This window comes from Hakea prostrata, chromosome 7, assembly GCF_041222555.1.
Source record: "Hakea prostrata isolate BN-2017 chromosome 7, UWA_Hpros_2, whole genome shotgun sequence".
NCBI lineage: Eukaryota > Viridiplantae > Streptophyta > Magnoliopsida > Proteales > Proteaceae > Hakea > Hakea prostrata.
The window spans coordinates 31,136,082-31,155,932 of record NC_142606.1 but is presented as its reverse complement, the minus strand read 5'-3'; the positions used below and the strand labels follow the sequence as shown (position 1 = coordinate 31,155,932).

Genomic DNA, 19,851 nt, shown 5'->3' with positions numbered 1-19,851 from the left:
CCTATAACAATGAAAACCATAGGACCAAAGCCCCCCAACATGTACAAAAACTAACCCGAAGCTTATTTCCACTAAAACAAAATCACAATCTAATTCATAGTAAAAAATTCAAGGGAAACTCAAGTTTCGACCAGGTGAAAATGGGAAACCTATGTGGGAAACTGGGAAATTTTGAGAAAACTTAGGTTTTTTGTGCAAGTTTCGACATGAAGATTCGACAGGTTTTAAGGAGTATTTTAGGGTGGGACTTTGCATCTAAGCTAATTTGAGTATAAAGAACACATAGGCTATATTTTGCTAAAAAAATCAAAGAAGATATGTCATTCAATGTACATAACATTAATATAGAGTTGTCCAAAAAGTACACTATAAACTTAACTACTTAAGCACATAACATTCAATATATAATTTCTAACTTCAAAATAGTTGACAATAGAAGGAAAGTACAACTTAGTGCCAAGAGGAGTGCCAAGAGTGGATCCATCTTGTGAGCTGAGCAATATTATGCCTGTAACATTCTCTCCTCCAACCAACGAACATAGACATCCCATGACATTTTATGTCTATGGTTGTCAAGGTAATAGACAATTGTAACTTTATGAGTCTGGTCATCAACATGTTTAAGATAACCAGTCTGAGAGAATACGCAATTTGGATAGGGAAGTCCTGATAGAGGGGGTATTTGTCGCGGTATTTGGGGGAACATGAAATAAATAAAAAAATTGAAAATTTGGGAAAGCTACAAAATTTACAGGAAAAAGTCCTAAGTTTCCACGAAATTTCTCAGGTTTCCACAAAATTTTCCAAGTTTCCACGAAATTTCCCATGTTTCCCACAAAATTTGGGAATTTTTTTCTCATGAACCAGCTGGTCCAGCTGGGTTGAACCAAGTTTCGACATGTTTAGAGGTTTCAACAAGTTTCGACGAAATTTTGACAGTTTTGGACCGAAACGAGGACTTTTTCTGGTCCTCATAGGTTTCGTTTCGCATTTTTCGACCGAATTTTGTACCATGATCTAATTAATCTGCATCAAACTGTCACAAGATCCTTTTCTACATATAGCACATTAATAAGTCTTATAGATACTCGAGCGATTGCATAATTGGACAAAGTAGAAACGAGAAACAGATCAGAGCCGAAGAGAAGTTCATGGAAGAGGAGACATTATATCCATGTACACTTACTAAACAAAAACCAAAGGTAAAACAAGTAGACTTACAGTTAGAGAGGCATTCTCTGATGTAAGTTTCTCACACTCTTGCTGCAAGCATTCCAGTTCACCTCTAAGTGCATTGTTTTCTTCTTTCAAAACTTCCACACGCTGAGCAAGTTCTTCACATTCAGCCTGACTCCCAGTCATTGGTTGTTAATAATAAAAAGAGAGAAGAAAATGCTGCACTATTAACCACAGGAAAACCAAATCGATAATACAACAAAATGTGTAAACTAAAATTATAAATTACAACCCATTTTCTGTTCTTATTAGATAATATTGGCCTCCATTTAGAACAAACTTCCATTAATGAATCAACAAACGAGAAATGCAAAACATAAGGTTGACGGGCAGTTTGTACAAAGAACATATGACTGCTTGGAGCTTTCAGAAAGGAAGACAGATAGCATAGTTGTTATGTGCAATACATATTGTACTGTAATTCAAAATATTTCTAACCTGCTTCCTCAGCCTCGAACGCCGTGCTGATTCCCTGTTTGACTGTTTCCTCCTTTGCCTCTTAAGCTCCCTCTCATCCTAAGTCACAGGAGGAAACCTTCAGAAGCATGAATGGTATACATATGCAACAAAGGGAAAGACAGGTGCCCTATGGCACCAGAGAGAAACCTGGATCCAATGTTCTGTAGCAGGTACTGCAGGGAGCTTCCCCCGGGCTGGAACAACAGATGTGGCTGCAGAGCCTCCCCAATAGTCCATTCCAATGTTCAGGTTTGTTGGCGGACCAGAAACACCATTAGAGGGTAAAGCCATAACCATACTTTGGTTCAACATGGCCTGGGTTGGAGGTGTCTGTGTAACCATATTTGTTACACTGCAAGCAGTGCTCGTATTCTGCGCCCCAGCTGTGATCCAAGTATAAGCATTTAAGAAATTATTGCATACAGAAAAGAAATTGAAGGAGTATATGAGCATATTCAATTTTAAAGCTTACCATCAGCAGAACCTTCTTCACCAGATTGCTTTTGATAAGAACCCTGAGGAAATTCAACAAGATATCCCATTTACATTCTAGCAGAAAATGATGGGAATAAATGAATTCTCTCCCATGTCCATACAGTTTAGGATCTAGACATTTCATACAGCACAGAGGCTATTCATTTATCTCAAAACCATAGTCAACAGTAGCAAGCAGAAAACAATAGTGAGCGCAGACAACTATAAAAATTGAAGGACATCGCTCTAATCCATGCACCACCAGAGAAAGAAAAATAGGTAGTTCTATCTTAGCTGTCTCAGATCAAGCATCCACCACAAGTATATAAAGACAAGCCGAAGCAAGACATTCAGGAAATACGAACAGCAAGATATGACATACATTTTGAGAATTTGCATCACTTCCTTCACTTGAACCTTCACTTCCACTGTCACCACTGCATACACCATTCAGATGTGCATAACATCAAAAAATTGTCAAAATGTCAGAGATGTACTTCAAAATAGACAAAACCCAGAGTTGCTTTACCTCTGAGAAACACCACCATTGGCAGATGTCCCAGACATTTTCCCAGTCTCATTTCCCTTGCCTGTAAGCATACCCAGGCTTCCTAAGCTTCCTTTAGATCGCTTTAAAGGACTCTTCTTACGCTCACTTGATTTACCCTCTCCATCTTTGCCACCAGTGGGAGCCTGAAACATGAGAACTTTTTCAATAGCCATATCCATAATGTTATATGGGAAATCGTAGCAATTACTTCCAACTAACCTTCTTCCACTTCTAGTAAATCAAAGGTAACCTCTCACTGCTAAGGAAGAAATTAGAAATACAGTACCCTACAGGTTTCCGCCCACAAATTCCAACCCCCAAAAACCATATTTGGTTTGCACCTCAATCACATCAACTGTACTTGAAGTCTTGAACTGAGGTATGTAGTGGCTGAAACATTGTTTGAACTAGTAACCAACCACAAAAAAAAAAACATCTTTATTCTATGCAAAAAATATCTGGCAGGTCTACCATACTACAAACACAATTTGGTTGTATCATACATGATTTTTGAAAGAAATATTTAGAACAAGAAACAGGTATAATGTGACATAAATCATTTCCTGAGGCAGCATAGGGGCTAGGGTTACGTCCCCAAACCCTACGGTCCGTAACCATACGAGGGGTATTTTGGTCATTTTTGATAAAACTCATGGGGTCCAAGTTATGTCATTGAGAAGTATGCTAGCAGGAGTGTGGGACCCTAGATCTATTTTTATGTTTGAATTTGAGTCATTATTTTGCAAGTGATTAAAGAGTCTGTTAATTTTTTTAAGGAGTCCCCTAGTTGCAATCTGCTTCTTGTTAGGACTTAGGATTCCATATCTACTCTTAGAATCCAAAGTGGATCCTTCTAGACTGAGATATGATAGAATCCTTGTTTCACGTTAGAGTCTCTAGTCGAGTAAGAGTCTTACATAAGATTGGTTTGCAAGTAAGTGTTCACTGTTCAAATCTGTTTCCGTTTTTGACGTTGAGTCCTTTAAGTTTTCCTTCATGTAGGTTATAAATAGGCAGCAGCCTGGGTTGTAACAAATCAGGCATGATGAATTGAATAAAGCTAAGAATTGAAGGAAGAGCAATTGAGTCGTGGGCTCCCTTGGTCGGTAGTCTGCAGCCGGTTCGTGTGACTGAGTTTTCTGAAGATCTTCTACTTTCTTTTCCCTACAAGTACTGCATCCCAAACCCCAACTGTAGCCCTCCCCTTTCTTTCCCCCATCCATCACACCCTTGTTTTTTATCTTCTTGAATTTTCTTGAATTTTTGGACCTTCTATAGACCCAAATTTCAAGGTCAAATCTACACCAATCTAATCATTAGATCTGTCCCAAACTTGAAGAACCTCATCCTGCCAACCCTAGTGACCTTAGATACCAATTTGACCCCGTTATGACTGCCCAATTTCAAGATATAACTATTTTCTTGAATTTTCGTACTTCCCAAGACCCTAATACCAAGAACCTTAATATCTTTTAATTTAGCCATCCAAACCCCCCCCCCCCCCAAAAAAAAAAAAAAACCAAACTTGGGGAATATATATATTATTACCTACATTCCCTCCATGTTTCAACCCATTCTGACACCAATAGATCCAAGCTTCCATCTCAAGAACTTTTATCCCATATCTTCCATGGGATGGGTCATGTACCCTTAGGATACTAATTATCATCTTAGAACATATTTGACCACAAACATCAGCCTAACCTTTCCCCCTAGGAAATCATCACTTCATAACCCATATCACGAAGGAACCCCATATCCCCTAAATTCTCAAAACCCTAATTCCTTTCAAACCCTAAAATTTCAAAAGCAAGGGTCATAAAATTCAATTCTGACATTACAATTGCGGCAAGGTTTCAAACACTTGACGTAAAACCCTTGACCTCCAAGCCTGGCCAAATCTACCCTAACCCTAGCCAACACCTACAAACCCTAAATCCATCCAAAGACCATCAACCGAAGGTATTTTCAGCTCTATAAGACCACTGCTTCTAAGGGAAGAGGATCCTGGAGGCACTTGATTCTATGGCAATATTCCGATAATTAAACCCTAGAATCTGGTTCACATCATAATGAGGTTTACGGTTGCTAATCATGCGAACGTAGAAAGAAAATTAAAAGATCTAATGTAGGAATAGCTTAACCGTTGCCTTCCCACCAATCATTCCTCATTTGCCACCACACAGCCCCACCTGCATTCCTTTGCCGATGATCCTGAAGATGTGGATCACCTCTTCTCTAGTTGTCCCTTCTGCTGCTACATATAGGAAAGAACTGTTTCCTCCATCTGGCTTCAATCTAGATGCTCATTTGGATTTGTCGAGATTGGTTGTGGATATTGAGGTCCTTCTATGCCTCTACTTAATGTAACTCCCAAATCAATTCAAGTGAACCAGCAATAAAATGAGGGTTCTTCAAACCTTGAGGTTTTCGTGTAGAGCCATCTTGATTGGTTGGAGAAGACAAGAACTAGGGTTAGGGGAAGGGAATAGGTAAGCCACGGGCTAGGGGAAGGGGAAAAGAGAAGGCTAAGAAGGGGAAAGGGTAGAGGCAGAGTGGGGGTGAGTACTTGTCAATGGAGGAAGATTTAAGAACTTCAAAAAATAGAGTGCTCAAAGCCAGCTGTAGGTCTCCTCCTTGGGAACCCACGACTCCACTCAAGACCTCTTCCTTGAATCAAATTTTATTAATCATCAAAACTATTTTCATTACAAGGGCTATATTTATAGCCTTACATGAAGGACTCATAGTAGGACTCAAAATTAGAAAACAAATCAAACAAGGACTTCTACTTTACTTACGACTCTCACTCTACTAAGGAGACTCTTATCTCAACCTAGCATGATTCAAATTACATAAAATGAGTAGGATTAGTCTCCCTGTAGAACTTGGACTACAACTAAAAAGAATCACTCTCTAAGTAAGACTCCTAACTTGGCTAGGACTCTGTCATAACTTGACAAAGACTAACTGAATTAACAAAACACAATTAGGACTAGAATCCTAATAAAATTATGGCTATACTTAGATCAAATTGGGTTGGACCAAAGGTACCCCAAATGACCAAAATGCCCCTAGGGTGGCTGACATTTCTTGTGCTGCTAAGGCCGCAGGGTACAGCAACCTCCCTAGCCTTCTTTGGGGTGGTCCTAGTCTAGTTCACATCACTATTGTTTGTGACCTTGTTGGTAAGTTGGTACTTGGGGCTGTTGTCTCTCACTTATGGTGGAAGCATAACCTCAGGAGATGGACCTCCAACTCTAGGTCTTTCCATCTTTAGACTCAATTTGGAAAGCCATCTTCTTTGATGTTTCCTTTAGAGTCTACTCACTCTAGTTGCTTCCCGACCCCCTATCACCCTAGTTTGAAAATTGCAAGGAACAGAACAGGCTCATTGTTGTTACCTGGGGTCTAGGCTCCTCTTGGCAACCTCCTAACTGATTGTTGGCCGCTCCCCCCCCCCCTTCTTTTGTCTCCTTGTATTTCTTATCTTTTCTTCCCTATTTGGGACTTTAATATTGATAATTAATTCATTCAAAGACAAATGTAGTAACAATTTAAGCAAGAAGCACTCTGCATTAGGATCAATGTTAGGCCAACAATAAGGCATGGCAAGGGCATCCTAGCTCTTTAGTTGCCTAGGCCTCCTAGGTGGCTGCCTTGTATCCTTGTCTATGTTGCCTTTATTTGTAGACCCTCTCCAATGCCAGAGTCACCTTGCCACCTAGATAACTATGAGTTCTAGAACAATGATCTCAATGATGTAAACCCAAATTTAGGCTTAAGTGTTTCTTGGATGAATTCCCTAAAATTTAGGGTTTGTTTAGAATCTTCCAGCAACTAATTCTAATATTTTGTGGGATGTTAGGGAAATTTTAGGAGTTCACTATGGGGAGACTTTGGATCATTGTGATAGGGTAACAATTATTGTAATTGACATGGGAGGGGAAAGGATCACTCTAATATTATATGGGAAAACTCAATTAACAAAACCTAGATTGGTTAGGCTAAATTGGGAAAAGGGAAGGAAAGCGAAGCCTATGATTGGGTAGGGGAAAGGTTTGGGAAAAGGGATAAATGATATAAACAATTTGGATTTAGATGGAACAGATGTGAGTTGTTATAGGGTAACCTAAAGTTATCTGGGACGGTGGGATGTGGAAAAGATCAAGGTTTTGCAAAACCTAAAGTGAAAGGAAGAACTGAGGGAATAATGGAAGGGGAATGGGGAGATGAGGGAGGGGTCTAGGTGTTGGCGCAAGGGTGAGAGATGGTTTCTTGGCTGCTGCCAAGGTGGGACAGTAAGGTTCTTGGATATTCTTGGTCTGAAACAGTAGGTAATAGAAGTCACAGGGTATAGGGAGAAGAGGAGAAAGAAGAGAGACTAGGGCTGGGTTGGGGAGGAGTTCAACTTACTTCTGCAAAATCTGGAAGAGATTGGTCACCGGATTTCTTGCTGGAATGTCCGGACAGAATTGATGAAGATAAGAGAACTCTTGATAAGCGCATGTTCCCCCTCAAAAAGACCCTCCGGCACCTTCTTGGCTGCAATTCTTCAATAATTTTATTAATCCAGATTTAAGACTTACAATGAAAGACTAAGCTATTTATAGCCTACAGGGAAAAGACCTGAACTCTCATAAAGAAACCTAACTTGACTCAACTAGGGTTTCCTTTATAGGCTAAGAGGCCCTTTACAAATAAATAACAGCCACAAATAAAAAGACACCATCTTGGAAAATAACACCTAATTATCCAAAAGAAATCTTAATTTCAAACAGATTCCTATTGGGACTCTCTAATTTTGACTCCCTAAAACTCAATAACTGACAAAATACAAATCTAAATAAAAAAGGGAAATAAAAATATTAAAAAAAAAACATAGATTCATGACCCTTGGATTGAGGGGGCTTCAATCAGACCCTTCTTCAGCCCTAGAAGGACTGAAAAATGACCAAAATACCCCTGGGGCATTCGGCCAACTTTGAATTGGGCCTTTTGGGTCTAGGTTTTGGACCTGATTTGGGGGGGGGGGGGGGAGCAACCCTATTCGCATCGTTCAATCAATAGTATTAGACACTTGTCAATAGATCTTCTAACCAGCCGAAACAATTATCACCATCTAAAATCATAGCCAACAGTTATCCAAGGACACTTTTTTAGATCTCCCTATTTCAACTCTAGACACACCCTGACTAAAATATCAAGAAACCTTTTCTTTGACCCATTTGAGTTGGTTCTCTTAACAGATCTTGGTCAACAGGTGCCTGGCCCACATTCAATTGAGGCTGCAACTTTTTTTTTTGTTTGGAGTTTCTTACATGCACGCCCTCGCAAAACATGCTAAACACAAGGCATCCTAATGCGAACCAGATTCAAGAGTGAACAGGCCTAGGGTAGTATCTCCATACCCTACAGCCCTCTAGTACCAGCAGGGGCATTTTGGTAATTTTACTATATTTTATTCAAGTCCATTTAGGGTTTAGTTGAGCCTAATGTTTGTGGGACCCTAGATGTACTGCTATTTTTGAGTTTGAGTCATTATTTCTCAAGTTCTTGAAGAGTCCCTGTTAGGTTAGGATTCCCAAGTTGTAAGGGAGTCTCCTAGTTGTTGTCTAGCTGTTGCAAGGATTCCATATACTCTTAGTTTTCAATTTGGATCCTTCTACTGTGAAATATGAAACAGTCCTTTTTATGAGTCCCAAGTCCAAGAAGGAGTTTAAGTTTGATTTGTCTTCTAAAATAAAGTCCTCGTGTGAGTTCCTTCTAAAGGCTATAAATAAGCCACTCTATAATGTAGCAGATCAGATTATGATTAACGAAATAAAGCCGAGATTAATGAAGCAAAAATTAGAGGTCATGGATTTGCGACAGCTTAGACTGATCTATTTCTGCAGAATTTTGAAAAGGCCATTAAATCCTTGCATCCTTCAAACAAGACAACCTACCCCCAAGCCAGCCCCTATCATCCCTTCCATCTGCAGACTTCCTCATCCCCCCAAAAACCCTAATTTCTGCGAGTACAGCCCTTCCTCCTTCAAAAATCATTCCCCCCCCCCCCCACCCTGCGGCATCCTTCCATCCCTTCCCCCCATCCCCAAACCCCCTCCCTTCCCCAACCCTAGGTTATCATTCCAGCCCTTCTCTTTTCTGTGTTCTTCTTCTTATTCTTATTCTTCTTCTTCTTCTTCTTCCTTTTAGCTTGCGGCAGCCTAGGATTTTTCCAGAAAATTATAAACAAGACAAGTAACCTACCCAAAACCTACCCCTATTAGGAATTAGAATCCCCTTCCTATCTACTACCCTCGACCCTAAGAAACACTCAACCTTAACCCTAACCATAGTGCAAACCCCAGAAACCCTAGAATCTTAAGAAACCCTAGATTTAAAATTCAATTCTGAAAATAAAATTCCAGCATAAGATAAGACTTGGATCTAGTAACCCTAGCCAAACCTAACCCTACCACATTCCCAACCCTAGAACGCTCTTTCCAGCAATAATTCCATAACTGTAGGGTATTACAAAACCCTAGAAGACTGCTGATTCACCTGAAGAGGATCCTAAGCGTGAACCTAGACCTAAGGCATGCATTCTATTGAACCTTAGATCCTGGTTTACATCACACCCCCTCAGAAAACCATACCTTACATTTAGATCCTCCAAAACTCGCACCGTTGAAGTTTCAATTAAATTTATGCCATTACTTAATATGGGTAAGACCCCTCAGAAGATCTTACCTTACATTTAGGTCCTCCAAAACTCAGACCACCTCAAAAAACATGTTGAACACTAGGCAACCCCTCAAAAAGTCGTACTTTACATTTAGGTCCTCCAAAACTACACCATCAAAGTTTCGACGAAGCCTGAATAAAAAGGTCACTTCATAACAAGGGTATGAAGGTCATTTCGCAACGACCTCTAACTGAAGCTTTAAGGATGTGAGTTTAGGAGGACCTAAATGTAAGGTATGTTTTTCTGAGGGCATGCCTCATGTTTAGTGTGTTTTTTGAGAGGTGTGCATAACTCTTTTTATGGGGAAAAGAAACTTCAGGCTACATAATTAAAAGCTGTTTTGATCCCCCCCCCCCCAAAAAAAAAGAAAATTCTAGTCCTGAAGCTTGTTATAACTCTGATTCCCACAATTATAATGAGAGGAATTTTTGAAGAGTTCATTGGTCCGAAGACTTCTCTACCTTCAACCAGAAATTTATTCCTATCCAAGTGTTAAAAATTTCGGAATTTGTGATTCTCAAGTTGGTATAACCCATTCTGCCCAACTGATAGTCCAGTAATTAGAGTGATTTATGTTCTCTATGGTAAGACATGATACTATTTTAGATCAAACTTTATTAACAGTTCTAAAGGTTTACACAGTCTCCTGACACCCACTATTCGGGCGTTTCTGTCGATTCCACTGCTGCAAAACTGGGACATTGTGTACTGTCTTAGGGTGGGAAATCAAGGATTGGTTCCTAACTGCCTAGTTAGAAACCTTCCCTACATTTATATATCAAAATTGTGTAGCGAAAAGGCAACAACCAATACTCACAGGAGCTTCAGCTGTTCCATTTGGAGAAGGCATCGCATAGGAGCTATAAGGATGAGATCCCTGCAATGATATAGAATGAAATGCATATTAAGGATTATTTTTTCATACACTATTCAAAGGAGATCATTTTTATGCCCTCAGATGGCATTACTCCTTAAAAACAATGGAACTAAGAACTGCAGAAGATTTGAACAGTATTGGGAGTTAGGTACCGGTGGAATGGATGAATGTGCATAGAGTCCCCCATGTGCATACATGGCAACATATGGAGGTGGAGGTGTGCCATATGGAGGCATGAGGTGCTGCACAGAGGTCAAGTGTTAAAGATGCTTCAATGATAGAACAAAAGTTCAATCAGCCAGGGACTTCTTTTAGTGTACACCCACTCCAAATCAAAGTTCAATCAAATAATGTCCAGCACCTCTGTATGACAAGTTATAGCATGGAAACAAAGCAGCTTCTAATATGCAATTATGAAAAAGGTAGACACCAAGTAAAGGGGAAATACCTGTCCCCACACATAAGGATGACCTTGAGCACTGGAAGCTACAGGAGAAGGGAAAAACCCAGGTGGTGGCATTGGGGGTGTTCCAGCAGAGTTATAATATGCCGCCTAGAGGCAGGCCCAAAAGTATACTTCAGGAATGATGAGAAATTAAACCCCAATGGAAAAAGAGAAAGAAAAAGGTAAAGCTTAAAAAATTCAGAACCTGCAATGATGCCCAATCTGCATAAACTGTAGCAGGACCACTAGCAGGAGGCTGCTCCTGAGAGTTAAAAATATTATTATAATAATAATAACAAAAATCTTAAACTAATAACAATAATAATAACAAAAATCTTAAACTAACAGAGAACCCCCTTCAAACACGCAGACCTGTGTTAAAGATGACTTTTGTGTCTTTGTAGAAGGATCAGCATCGGCATCTGCATTCCCCATGATAGAAGATTGTTGGACACCTCAAATACAAATCAAATCCATTCCTGGTAAGTGGACGATGTATACCTGAAAATTTGATTCCAGAGACATGAGAAATCAAATGTAAACATTGATTTCTCAACAGCCAAATAAGATGCATACCTAGGATAAAGTATCCTTCACAACTTGCTACAATCCAAGAAACTACATACATCGGAGTTTTCTATTTTATATTCAGCATTATCTAAGAATTGAAAATGTGTCTAGGCACCTAAGACTGTCTAATGTGGAAGCCAAGCATCCAGATAACTTCCAAAGTTACAAAAATGAAGAAATCTGCAATATTCTGAAGTTATCAAAGGGGTGTCAGGGCTGTAATGAAACAGAATCTTAAATGGATTATAAGTAATTACACACAGGAGGAAACATGGAGGAATGGGAATCAAAGGAATAGGATTGAGATGGAACAGAATCTGTTACAAATATTGATCAAGGGGTTCCTGGCACTGTTCACGTGAACAGTGTTCACGAATACAATTCATGTAAACAGTAAGTCATGAAAACCAGTTGTAAACGGTAACTCATAAAAACTAGTTTTACTATTAAAGTTACTTTTCTTTTTCTATCTTTAGGTGGTTCTATTGTTGCTATGATTTAGTTTCTTTTTCAATGTGAAATTAGATTGTGATACTTCCCTTTCAATACATGGATCTTATGACACATTCCCTAGATAGGATATCTATTTTATGTTGATGATGCTACCTATAGAAAGGCAATGACAGACCACATGGATAACTTTATGCATACCATGTCAAGGCCTGCTTATGTCAGTATCGAGAGTATCCCAAGACTCAAGGGATGGATACAGCCCGACACAGCAACTTCTATTAGACTAGACTCAGTCTCATTCATTGTGTATTATTATTGTGGACTTCTAATATCCTGTATGATGTATCTTATTCATTCATTCATTGTATTTTTTTTAACTGAATATTGAGGTCCACACTTCTACTTGTTCTTGTATTTGTTCCATTTTAATGAAAATGTGTTGTTTTCTTGGACAATATACATATTTACATTATGAAAATGCATGTTCCAGACTTTCAGTATCGCCCACATACATGATACAACCGGGCTTATGCAGATCAAGAAAACCACTTTGGATTAGAATTTAGGCAAAAGTAACACTTCCATTGTGTTTACTGGCCTCAAATTAGACTATACACCGAAAACCAGACCTGAAAAAGACCCACTAAAATAGGGCATCGAAACATGGTACAAACTTTTCGCCGCAATTTTGGCAAAATTTCAAAATTTTGGCTGTTTTGCCAGGGTTGAAACACTGAAATTAAACAAAATTTTGAAAAAGATTCTTACCAGTCTACCATTGGTTTGTGAACCCTAAGTCTGGTTGTATTTTCATTACAAAGTGGCAAGGTGACCACAGTAATTGGGGTGTGATAAGGCAGCTGTCATGGCGGCACCTCAGTGACCAACGCATTTTAGTTTATATTTTTCTCATACAACTATTTATGTGGCACAAATAGCATACCAAAAACTTATATACTTTTACTATAAGCTAAACAAATATCAAAAAACCATAATTATGCAAGATTATCATTAAAAAATTAAACATAAGTTCATTCATCATAATACAAATACACAATAGCAATAAGCAACGTAGTGTAATAACATGACCACATATGATTATGAATTATGATCTATATAAAATTGTAAATATGAAAATGATAGTAAAGAAAGGATTCAAGAACATTAGAAAACCTTTACACTACAAAATTCAAGAAGCAACTTATGATGTAACCGTAGATCAGGGGCTAGTCTTCAAGATCCTCTTTTAGAGAACCAGTAGTAATTAGGGTTTTAGCCTTGCTGTTCTAGGCCAATTTTCAGTCAATTCTTAATGGACAGCAGTTGTATGTGATCAATTAAGTCCAGCGGTTTAGGTTATTTGATCTCCAAACCTTGGATTTAGGGTTGGGGGGGTGTCTTGAGTTAAGTGGGAAATGATAGGGAACGCAATTAGGATTCAGCCAAGCTAGAAAGGGAGAGGGTTTGAGGGAATAATTCTGATTTTACAGCACTATGATTTCAGAATTATTTCCCTAGGTTACGGTTCCTAAAATTAGGGTTTTGTAATTTCTAGGGTTTTGGGGTTAGGGTTAGGGTCGAGTATCAGGTAGGGGAAGGAGATGTTGATCCTAGAATAGAATGGGTTGGCTTGAGGGGTTTATGAGATATGAATGGACTAACTAAATTAGGGTTTAGGGTTATAAGAAGATTAGGGTTACTACGGTTTACAACCAAGGGGTGATGCTAAATAGTGGGTCGAAGGTAGGGATTGGGAGGGGGATTTGAATTCTAAGGGGGTAGGGTTTGAATAAGAGGGCAGGGAGATCTAGGTTTATAACTTAGGGAAAATTCTGGTTTTAGAAAACTGGGTATTCCTAGCCACCGCAAGCTGTAGAATAAGAAGAGGAGAAGAATTGAGAGGGGGGGCTGGGTAATGGAAGGGACTAGGAGACTAGGGTCGGGAGAGGTGGGGAAAGGGTGCCGCAGGGATTGGGGAAAGGAGAGTGGCTTGCAGTAGGGAGGGAAGAGGCTGTATTTCAGGATTAGGGTTTTGGGGCTGAGGAAGAGGGATTCGAATGTAAGAAAGAAAAAGGGGGAGGTTTGGGATGGGGGTACGGGATGTACTTACTTGCAGTTGAGGAAGAGGGCTGCGAGTGTAAGACAGAAAAAGGGGGAGGTTGGGGATGGGGGTACGGGATGTACTTACTTGCAGTTGATGAAGAAGCAGCCTTGAATAACTCTCAAATCTGGAAATTTGCATAAAATTGAAAACACCAAGGCTGACTTCCAAAGTTTTCCTTCAATGCTTTGTTTATTCAAAAATCATCAACTGCCTAGTTACATAGGTGGAGCCTGGAGGGCAGTATTTAGAGCCTTTTACAGTCAAGGAAATCAATTAGGACTCAACAAATAAGAACCTACTTGGACATAACAAGGGAATTCTATTTGAAGTGGAATTCCTTGTCAAACTAAGACTCTACTCACAAACAATGGAATTCTAATTAGAACTCCTAACCAAAGAGACTTGCAAACTTAAACATCCTATTCTAGAAGGAATCCAACTGAAAATAGAATTCCAACTACGACTCCTAACATACCAGGACTCTAACCGCCAACTCAAATCAAAAACAAAAAGTAGTTATGGACTCCTAAAATTAAAAAAGTGAATCTAACTAGACCACTTTAGCTTCAAGAGGGGTGGTAAAATGACCAAAATACCCCCAAGTGGTTCGGCCAGCTCTTGGTGCCGCATGCTTGTGGGCTGATTTTGGCCCAAATAATGCATTGTCCCATGGTTTCCAGTCCTGGATACATCAATAGCAACTTGGACGATGGAAGAAACTCTTGGAAAAGAGAAAAAGAGAAGAGAAGAAATCAAAATAGGGTAGCATTAGGGCTGCAACAGGGTCGGGCTTTTGCAATCCCAAGCCCAGCCCTCTATGTTCTAACTTCTAATCTAAGCCCATTCCTACCCTGACCCTAGTTTAAGGCCAAGGATTATTGTCCCTAGCCCTAAGCCCTACAAGGCCAAGCCAAGCTTAAGGCCATTCCCGCCCTAATTGGCCCTCATTGGGCAGGGTCAGGATGGATTGGCTCTGATTGGCCCTAATTAGCCCTGATTGGCCCTGACCTTGATTGGGCCTGATTGGCCCTATCCCTGGCCCTGGCCCTGACCCTGATTGACCCTAATTGGCCCTGTCCTTGACCCTGATTGGCCCTGTCCCTGGCCCTGATTGGCCCTCTTGACCCTGATTGGCCTTGTCCCTAGTCCTGATTGACCCTATCTTGACCCTGGCCCTAATTGGCCTTGTCCCTAGCTTTAATTGGTCCTATCCTTGGACCTAAAATATCAAATGTAAATTCATTAAAAAAGTTTAAAAAATAATAATAATAATAATAATAATAATAATAATAATAATAATAAAAGTATCACAAGTTAACTAAAAATAAAATTTGTAGAAATATAAGATGATTCAAGCTCCTACAGAATGATAAAATAGTCAATAAGTTGATAGTATTGCTTTAAACATAAATAAATTCACACTCCATAATTCTATATTGAGCTCCGAAAGTATCCCATTACTTTGGTGATGGAAATTGAAAACCTCTCCCATTAATATTCTTATTCAACAAAAAAAAATCCATATTCAAAACCTTATTAACAAGTAAATCAACGATAATTTAGTATTAGCATTTTTCATAGTTAAAGAAAATGAATATTTTAGTTACAAACACAACAATCTGTCCTTAATAATTTTTTTGAAATATCACATTGGAGGCAAAAGAAAGATGTCAATATTCATGATGAGAATTTGGGGTGTAGATTTGTTAGATATTAATTCTATATATACTAGATTTTATTATTTATAATATATTATCTCGCCTTAGTCCAAAAAAAAAATCAATGTTTTTTGGGAACTAAAAATGACTTAGTTTGAAAAATAAAATTACCTTAAAAATAAGATAAAAAGTGAACTCATAGTCTAATATGATCAAAATGACTGAAAGTCAAAATCAAGACTTATAGTTATGTCAATGTTAATATGAAGATTAGGATAAAAATCTAGTACATGATCAAGGTCAAATTAACATTAAGACTAGAGCCAAAATTAGGGTCAGGATCAGGACCAAAATCAGATGGAAGCTTACTACATTGGTAATGAGGATATAATTTATTTTTATTAATTTTCTAAAAAACATGATCATGTTTTTAAAATTTGACACGTGTCAAGTATTCACCCATGTGAATTAGAATTAACTCCTCTTCATATGGGTGGAGGGTCCAGACTCAAAAAAAGGCTAAGATCAGGCCCAAAATCATTGGCCTAGATCAGGGCCAAGATCATGGCCAAAATCAGGGCCAATATCAGGGTCAATATCAAGGTCAGAATCAGGGCCAAAATCAAGGACGGGCCGAGACGGGCTGGGGGGGCCAAAGAGTAATCCCAGGCCCACCCTTGGCCCTAGTTCAGGGCCAGAATATTTTGGCCCTAACCTGCCCTTAGGGCCAAAATCTTTAGACCAAGCCCTATTCGGGCTTAGGGCGGGTCAGGGCTGCCAAGGCCAATCTTGCACCCATAGGTAGCAATAAGGTATCCACTGCCAAACAGCACCAAAACTCTCATAAGGAGTTATATACATTAATTAAATCATCTCTAATTGATGGGGTGATGCATTACTGATGCAGCACAACCAGAAGTTCACGACTATAACTTGAACAGTAACCTAGAAGATAATTTTCAAATTTGGTGGCCCCCAAGTCGAGCTTGCAAGGAGACAAATTCAAATTTGGTAGGCCCCAAGTCCAGCCTGCAAGGTGATAAAATAGGAACTGTTTTCATGGGAGTTTTAAGGATAATTTAGGATTTTGTTATTTATTTATTGGATAATTATGTAATTATATTTTTAATTCAGGTAGGATATCTAGGATCAGTTATTTAGTTAGTTTTAAACTCCTACAAGTCTTAGTACGATCAGTTTTTTTGCTAGTTTTAAATTACCAAGAGTACTACTATAGTTGTTTTCATATTGAAGAATGTCTTTTTATTATTTGAACACTTGTAATCAGCTTATTGAGGATGGAATAGAAAAAAATGAAGTAGCTTGAGCTTTGTGCATTTGCAGCCCCCCCCCTCCCATCTTTTTCTTCTTCTGCTTCTTCCTCTTCTTCTTCTTCTTCTTCTTCTTCTTCTTCTTCTTATGAGTGTTCTTCTCCCTCTTCCTTCTTTTCAAGACTAATTCTTCTAAGTTATTTTCCCTTCTTCCCCCTATCTTTTTATCCTTCTTTCTTCTCTATTATGTCCCCCATTAATTACATAGATATAAACCTTCTAAAATTCCTAATGCGGCACAAAAATGACTCTTATTCACTCTAAAACACTCAAAAAAGGTAAATAAAATCAAAACAGAGACCTATTTAAACATTAAGTATCCTAATATAGCTCAAATACTGACTTAACTATTTAAAATTAACTATTAATCATGTGTGCTAGCATTACCCTAACTTTATGGGATGGGCTTATCAATTAGATCCACTACATCAATAAACCCAAAACTTCGAGCCTTAATTCTATAAAACCCACCCATGGGCCAAAATTAAGTTTTCAAGGCTCAATTGACCTTTTTGGACATTCTTAACTGCATAATCAGTCACACAATTTTTAATATACTGCTAAGTTGAAGCTTTATTTTGAGTTTACTTTCTCATCTATTTGCTTGAGTGATAAGAAGGGTGAGGACCTTGATGTTGGGAGTTAAGCACCTAAGGTTAAAGGAGCCTTGTTGTCGAGAGCTGAATCCACTTATCCCCATTCTGTATTCTCTTGTCTCTTTGATTCTATTTTTGTTATTTCTGATTCTCTGATTGTGGCTTTAACTGGGGCCAAGTCATCTTTGATCTTAGCTTTACATTACTTCTAAAGATAAGGGTCCATGGAGAAGCCTCCAACTTTTTGAAAAAATATATACTATTAAATTTCATTATTAGAACACCATTCTTAATGGCAAAACGTTTCCAAGATGAATCAAGCTAGAACTTTACAGAAAGAGGTACAAACATTAGACAATACACAACATCATTTAAGATGTGAGATGTGGGATCTAAGAAGCTAAACAATAATAAAATAAAATAAAATAAAAAGGGCAAAGCGAGTGCCAAAGGGTTACATACAAGCAGAGTTCACCCCCCCAAGGGGTGATCTTCCTATGCAACCTTACCCTGGCAATTTTTGCTGAAAAGCTATTTCGATGCCTTGACCTCAAGCTACAATTGTTGTCCACCAACCATTGTACCTTGACCCACCCCCCAATAAAATAAATTAAAAAATAAAAAACCTAACTACACAGCGGAAAATTAGAGAAGAACAAGAAACTTCTGCTGAAAACTACAATCAAATTAAATGCTAAACAAGAATATCATGTTGTTAAGCAACCATGTATTGATCCACTTAGTTGACAACTTACTCCAGATGGAAAAAGAAAGCAGGAATTGCGCCTATAAATGCCATAAGCCAGATGAAGGTTATCAACCAGAAGCCACCCATGTCAAAGACTGACTACACATGACCACGTAATCTACAAAAAGGACAAGAAAAGAATGTATCCTTCTCTACTTAGGGAGCCAGATATATAGATCAACCAAGGATACATCCCTTAACACCCATGCATCTTTCCAACACTAACATTAATAAAAGAAATAGAAACAGCATCCACCCAAAAATAAAAAGTAGCCACCGGAAAAGGCTCAGATCCTCCAAAACTGCAGATAATCAGCTCCAATTTTGTGTGTTTCCTTATTCATTCTCTAAAAAAATTTCAAAAAATTTAAAAAAATAGCATGCAAGGTCATTATCACAGAAACGCTGTGCCCCAACAAAAGAGTAGAAAGCAGAAAACAAGCATAATTCTTGCACATCTCCACAACAGGTTAGCAAACAACTGAAGATATAAAATTACTTAACAACACCCTGAACAAAATCCACATAAAAATTACATTCCTTCAACAAAACCAGAGCTCTTTAAGATTAGACTAGAATTCCAAAACATCCACAAAAACATACCGTTCAAAAGAAATTAGAGCAAATCACCTTTGTTCCTCTGACTGGCACTCAAAAGGGGAAAAAATAAACAAGAAAAAACGAAGGACGAACCCTAAGAGTAAGTGAGAGAGTGTGAGTGACTGAGAGACCAAGCAAGAGAGCGAGAAAAGAAGAAGGAATTTTGAAGCAAAGGGAGGGAACGGTATAGAGTTTTGCGGAAGAAATGGAGAAGACTGCAAATTTTAAAAAAATAATTAGTAATGCCAAGTGGGTAAAGAAGAGAGGGGGGAGAGAGAGAAGCAGAGACAGGTTCGTTCAACCAAAAAGAATGAATATTAATTTTTTATTATTAAAAATTGATTCGTCAATCCTTTTCTGTCGGACAGATCGATCAGTGACAATGCACGCGACCCTCTGAGACACGAAGGAAGAGAGATCCAATGAGGACCCAAAGTTCTTTAAAACGCCAATGTCTCGTGCGTGCACATCAGTTCTGTACCAAAGGCGTATGTTAGCAACAGCGCCACATGTCTGTTTTGCCCTATCAGAAGAAAAGGACGAGTTTGCACACCATTAATTATGGTCGGTGAACGCTTTACCCACAAAAACAAAAAAAATAAAAAACAAATTGCACCGGCACCCCAAAATGGAGGCTTTAAAGCACTGACACCTCATTTTATATTTAAAAAATACAAACACCCATTTATTAAACACATTAGTCCATTATGTTAGTAAAACCATTAACCCACAGTTTATTTTTTTTAATTCTAAAAATGCCCTTACCAACACTTAAAACCCTAAACCCCAATTTGTTCTCTCTCCTCACTCGGCTCTCCTCTGCTTCACCGTCTCCACCTTCCTCCGGCAACAAAACAAGCTTCCAACTGTGTGTTAAACAAGAATTTGATGTACATATTTTTATTCGTTTCAGGTCTCAATCATTACTGAACATATTTGAATGGGGTTTAATATGTGGGTCTCTCAAGGAAATTACAATCCTTGATTTCACACACTTTCCACATTTTTTCTGGGCAC

The 19,851-nt window shown here is 38.6% G+C and overlaps 1 protein-coding gene across 5 annotated transcripts in view; it reads right to left on the bottom strand.

Moving 5' to 3' along the window:
• Positions 1–19,219, bottom strand: part of LOC149010893 (bZIP transcription factor 1-B-like) — a 53,962-nt gene extending 34,743 nt beyond the window's left edge. For 3 of the 5 annotated variants that reach the window (XM_089161700.1, XM_089161703.1, XM_089161704.1), the window contains exons 1-12: positions 18,838–19,219; positions 11,147–11,275; positions 10,980–11,036; positions 10,778–10,882; positions 10,482–10,571; positions 10,270–10,329; positions 2,699–2,862; positions 2,552–2,606; positions 2,168–2,210; positions 1,843–2,078; positions 1,675–1,752; positions 1,222–1,347 (exon numbers count right to left, since the gene is read on the bottom strand). In XM_089161700.1, coding sequence (XP_089017826.1) covers positions 1,222–1,347; positions 1,675–1,752; positions 1,843–2,078; positions 2,168–2,210; positions 2,552–2,606; positions 2,699–2,862; positions 10,270–10,329; positions 10,482–10,571; positions 10,778–10,882; positions 10,980–11,036; positions 11,147–11,209 — 1,077 coding nt within the window. In that variant the 5' untranslated portion in view covers positions 11,210–11,275; positions 18,838–19,219. The remainder of the gene's footprint in view (positions 1–1,221; positions 1,348–1,674; positions 1,753–1,842; positions 2,079–2,167; positions 2,211–2,551; positions 2,607–2,698; positions 2,863–10,269; positions 10,330–10,481; positions 10,572–10,777; positions 10,883–10,979; positions 11,037–11,146; positions 11,276–18,837) is intronic. The other 2 variants (XM_089161702.1, XM_089161701.1) reach the window with 2 other exon arrangements.
• Between the last annotated feature and the right edge of the window lie 632 nt (positions 19,220–19,851).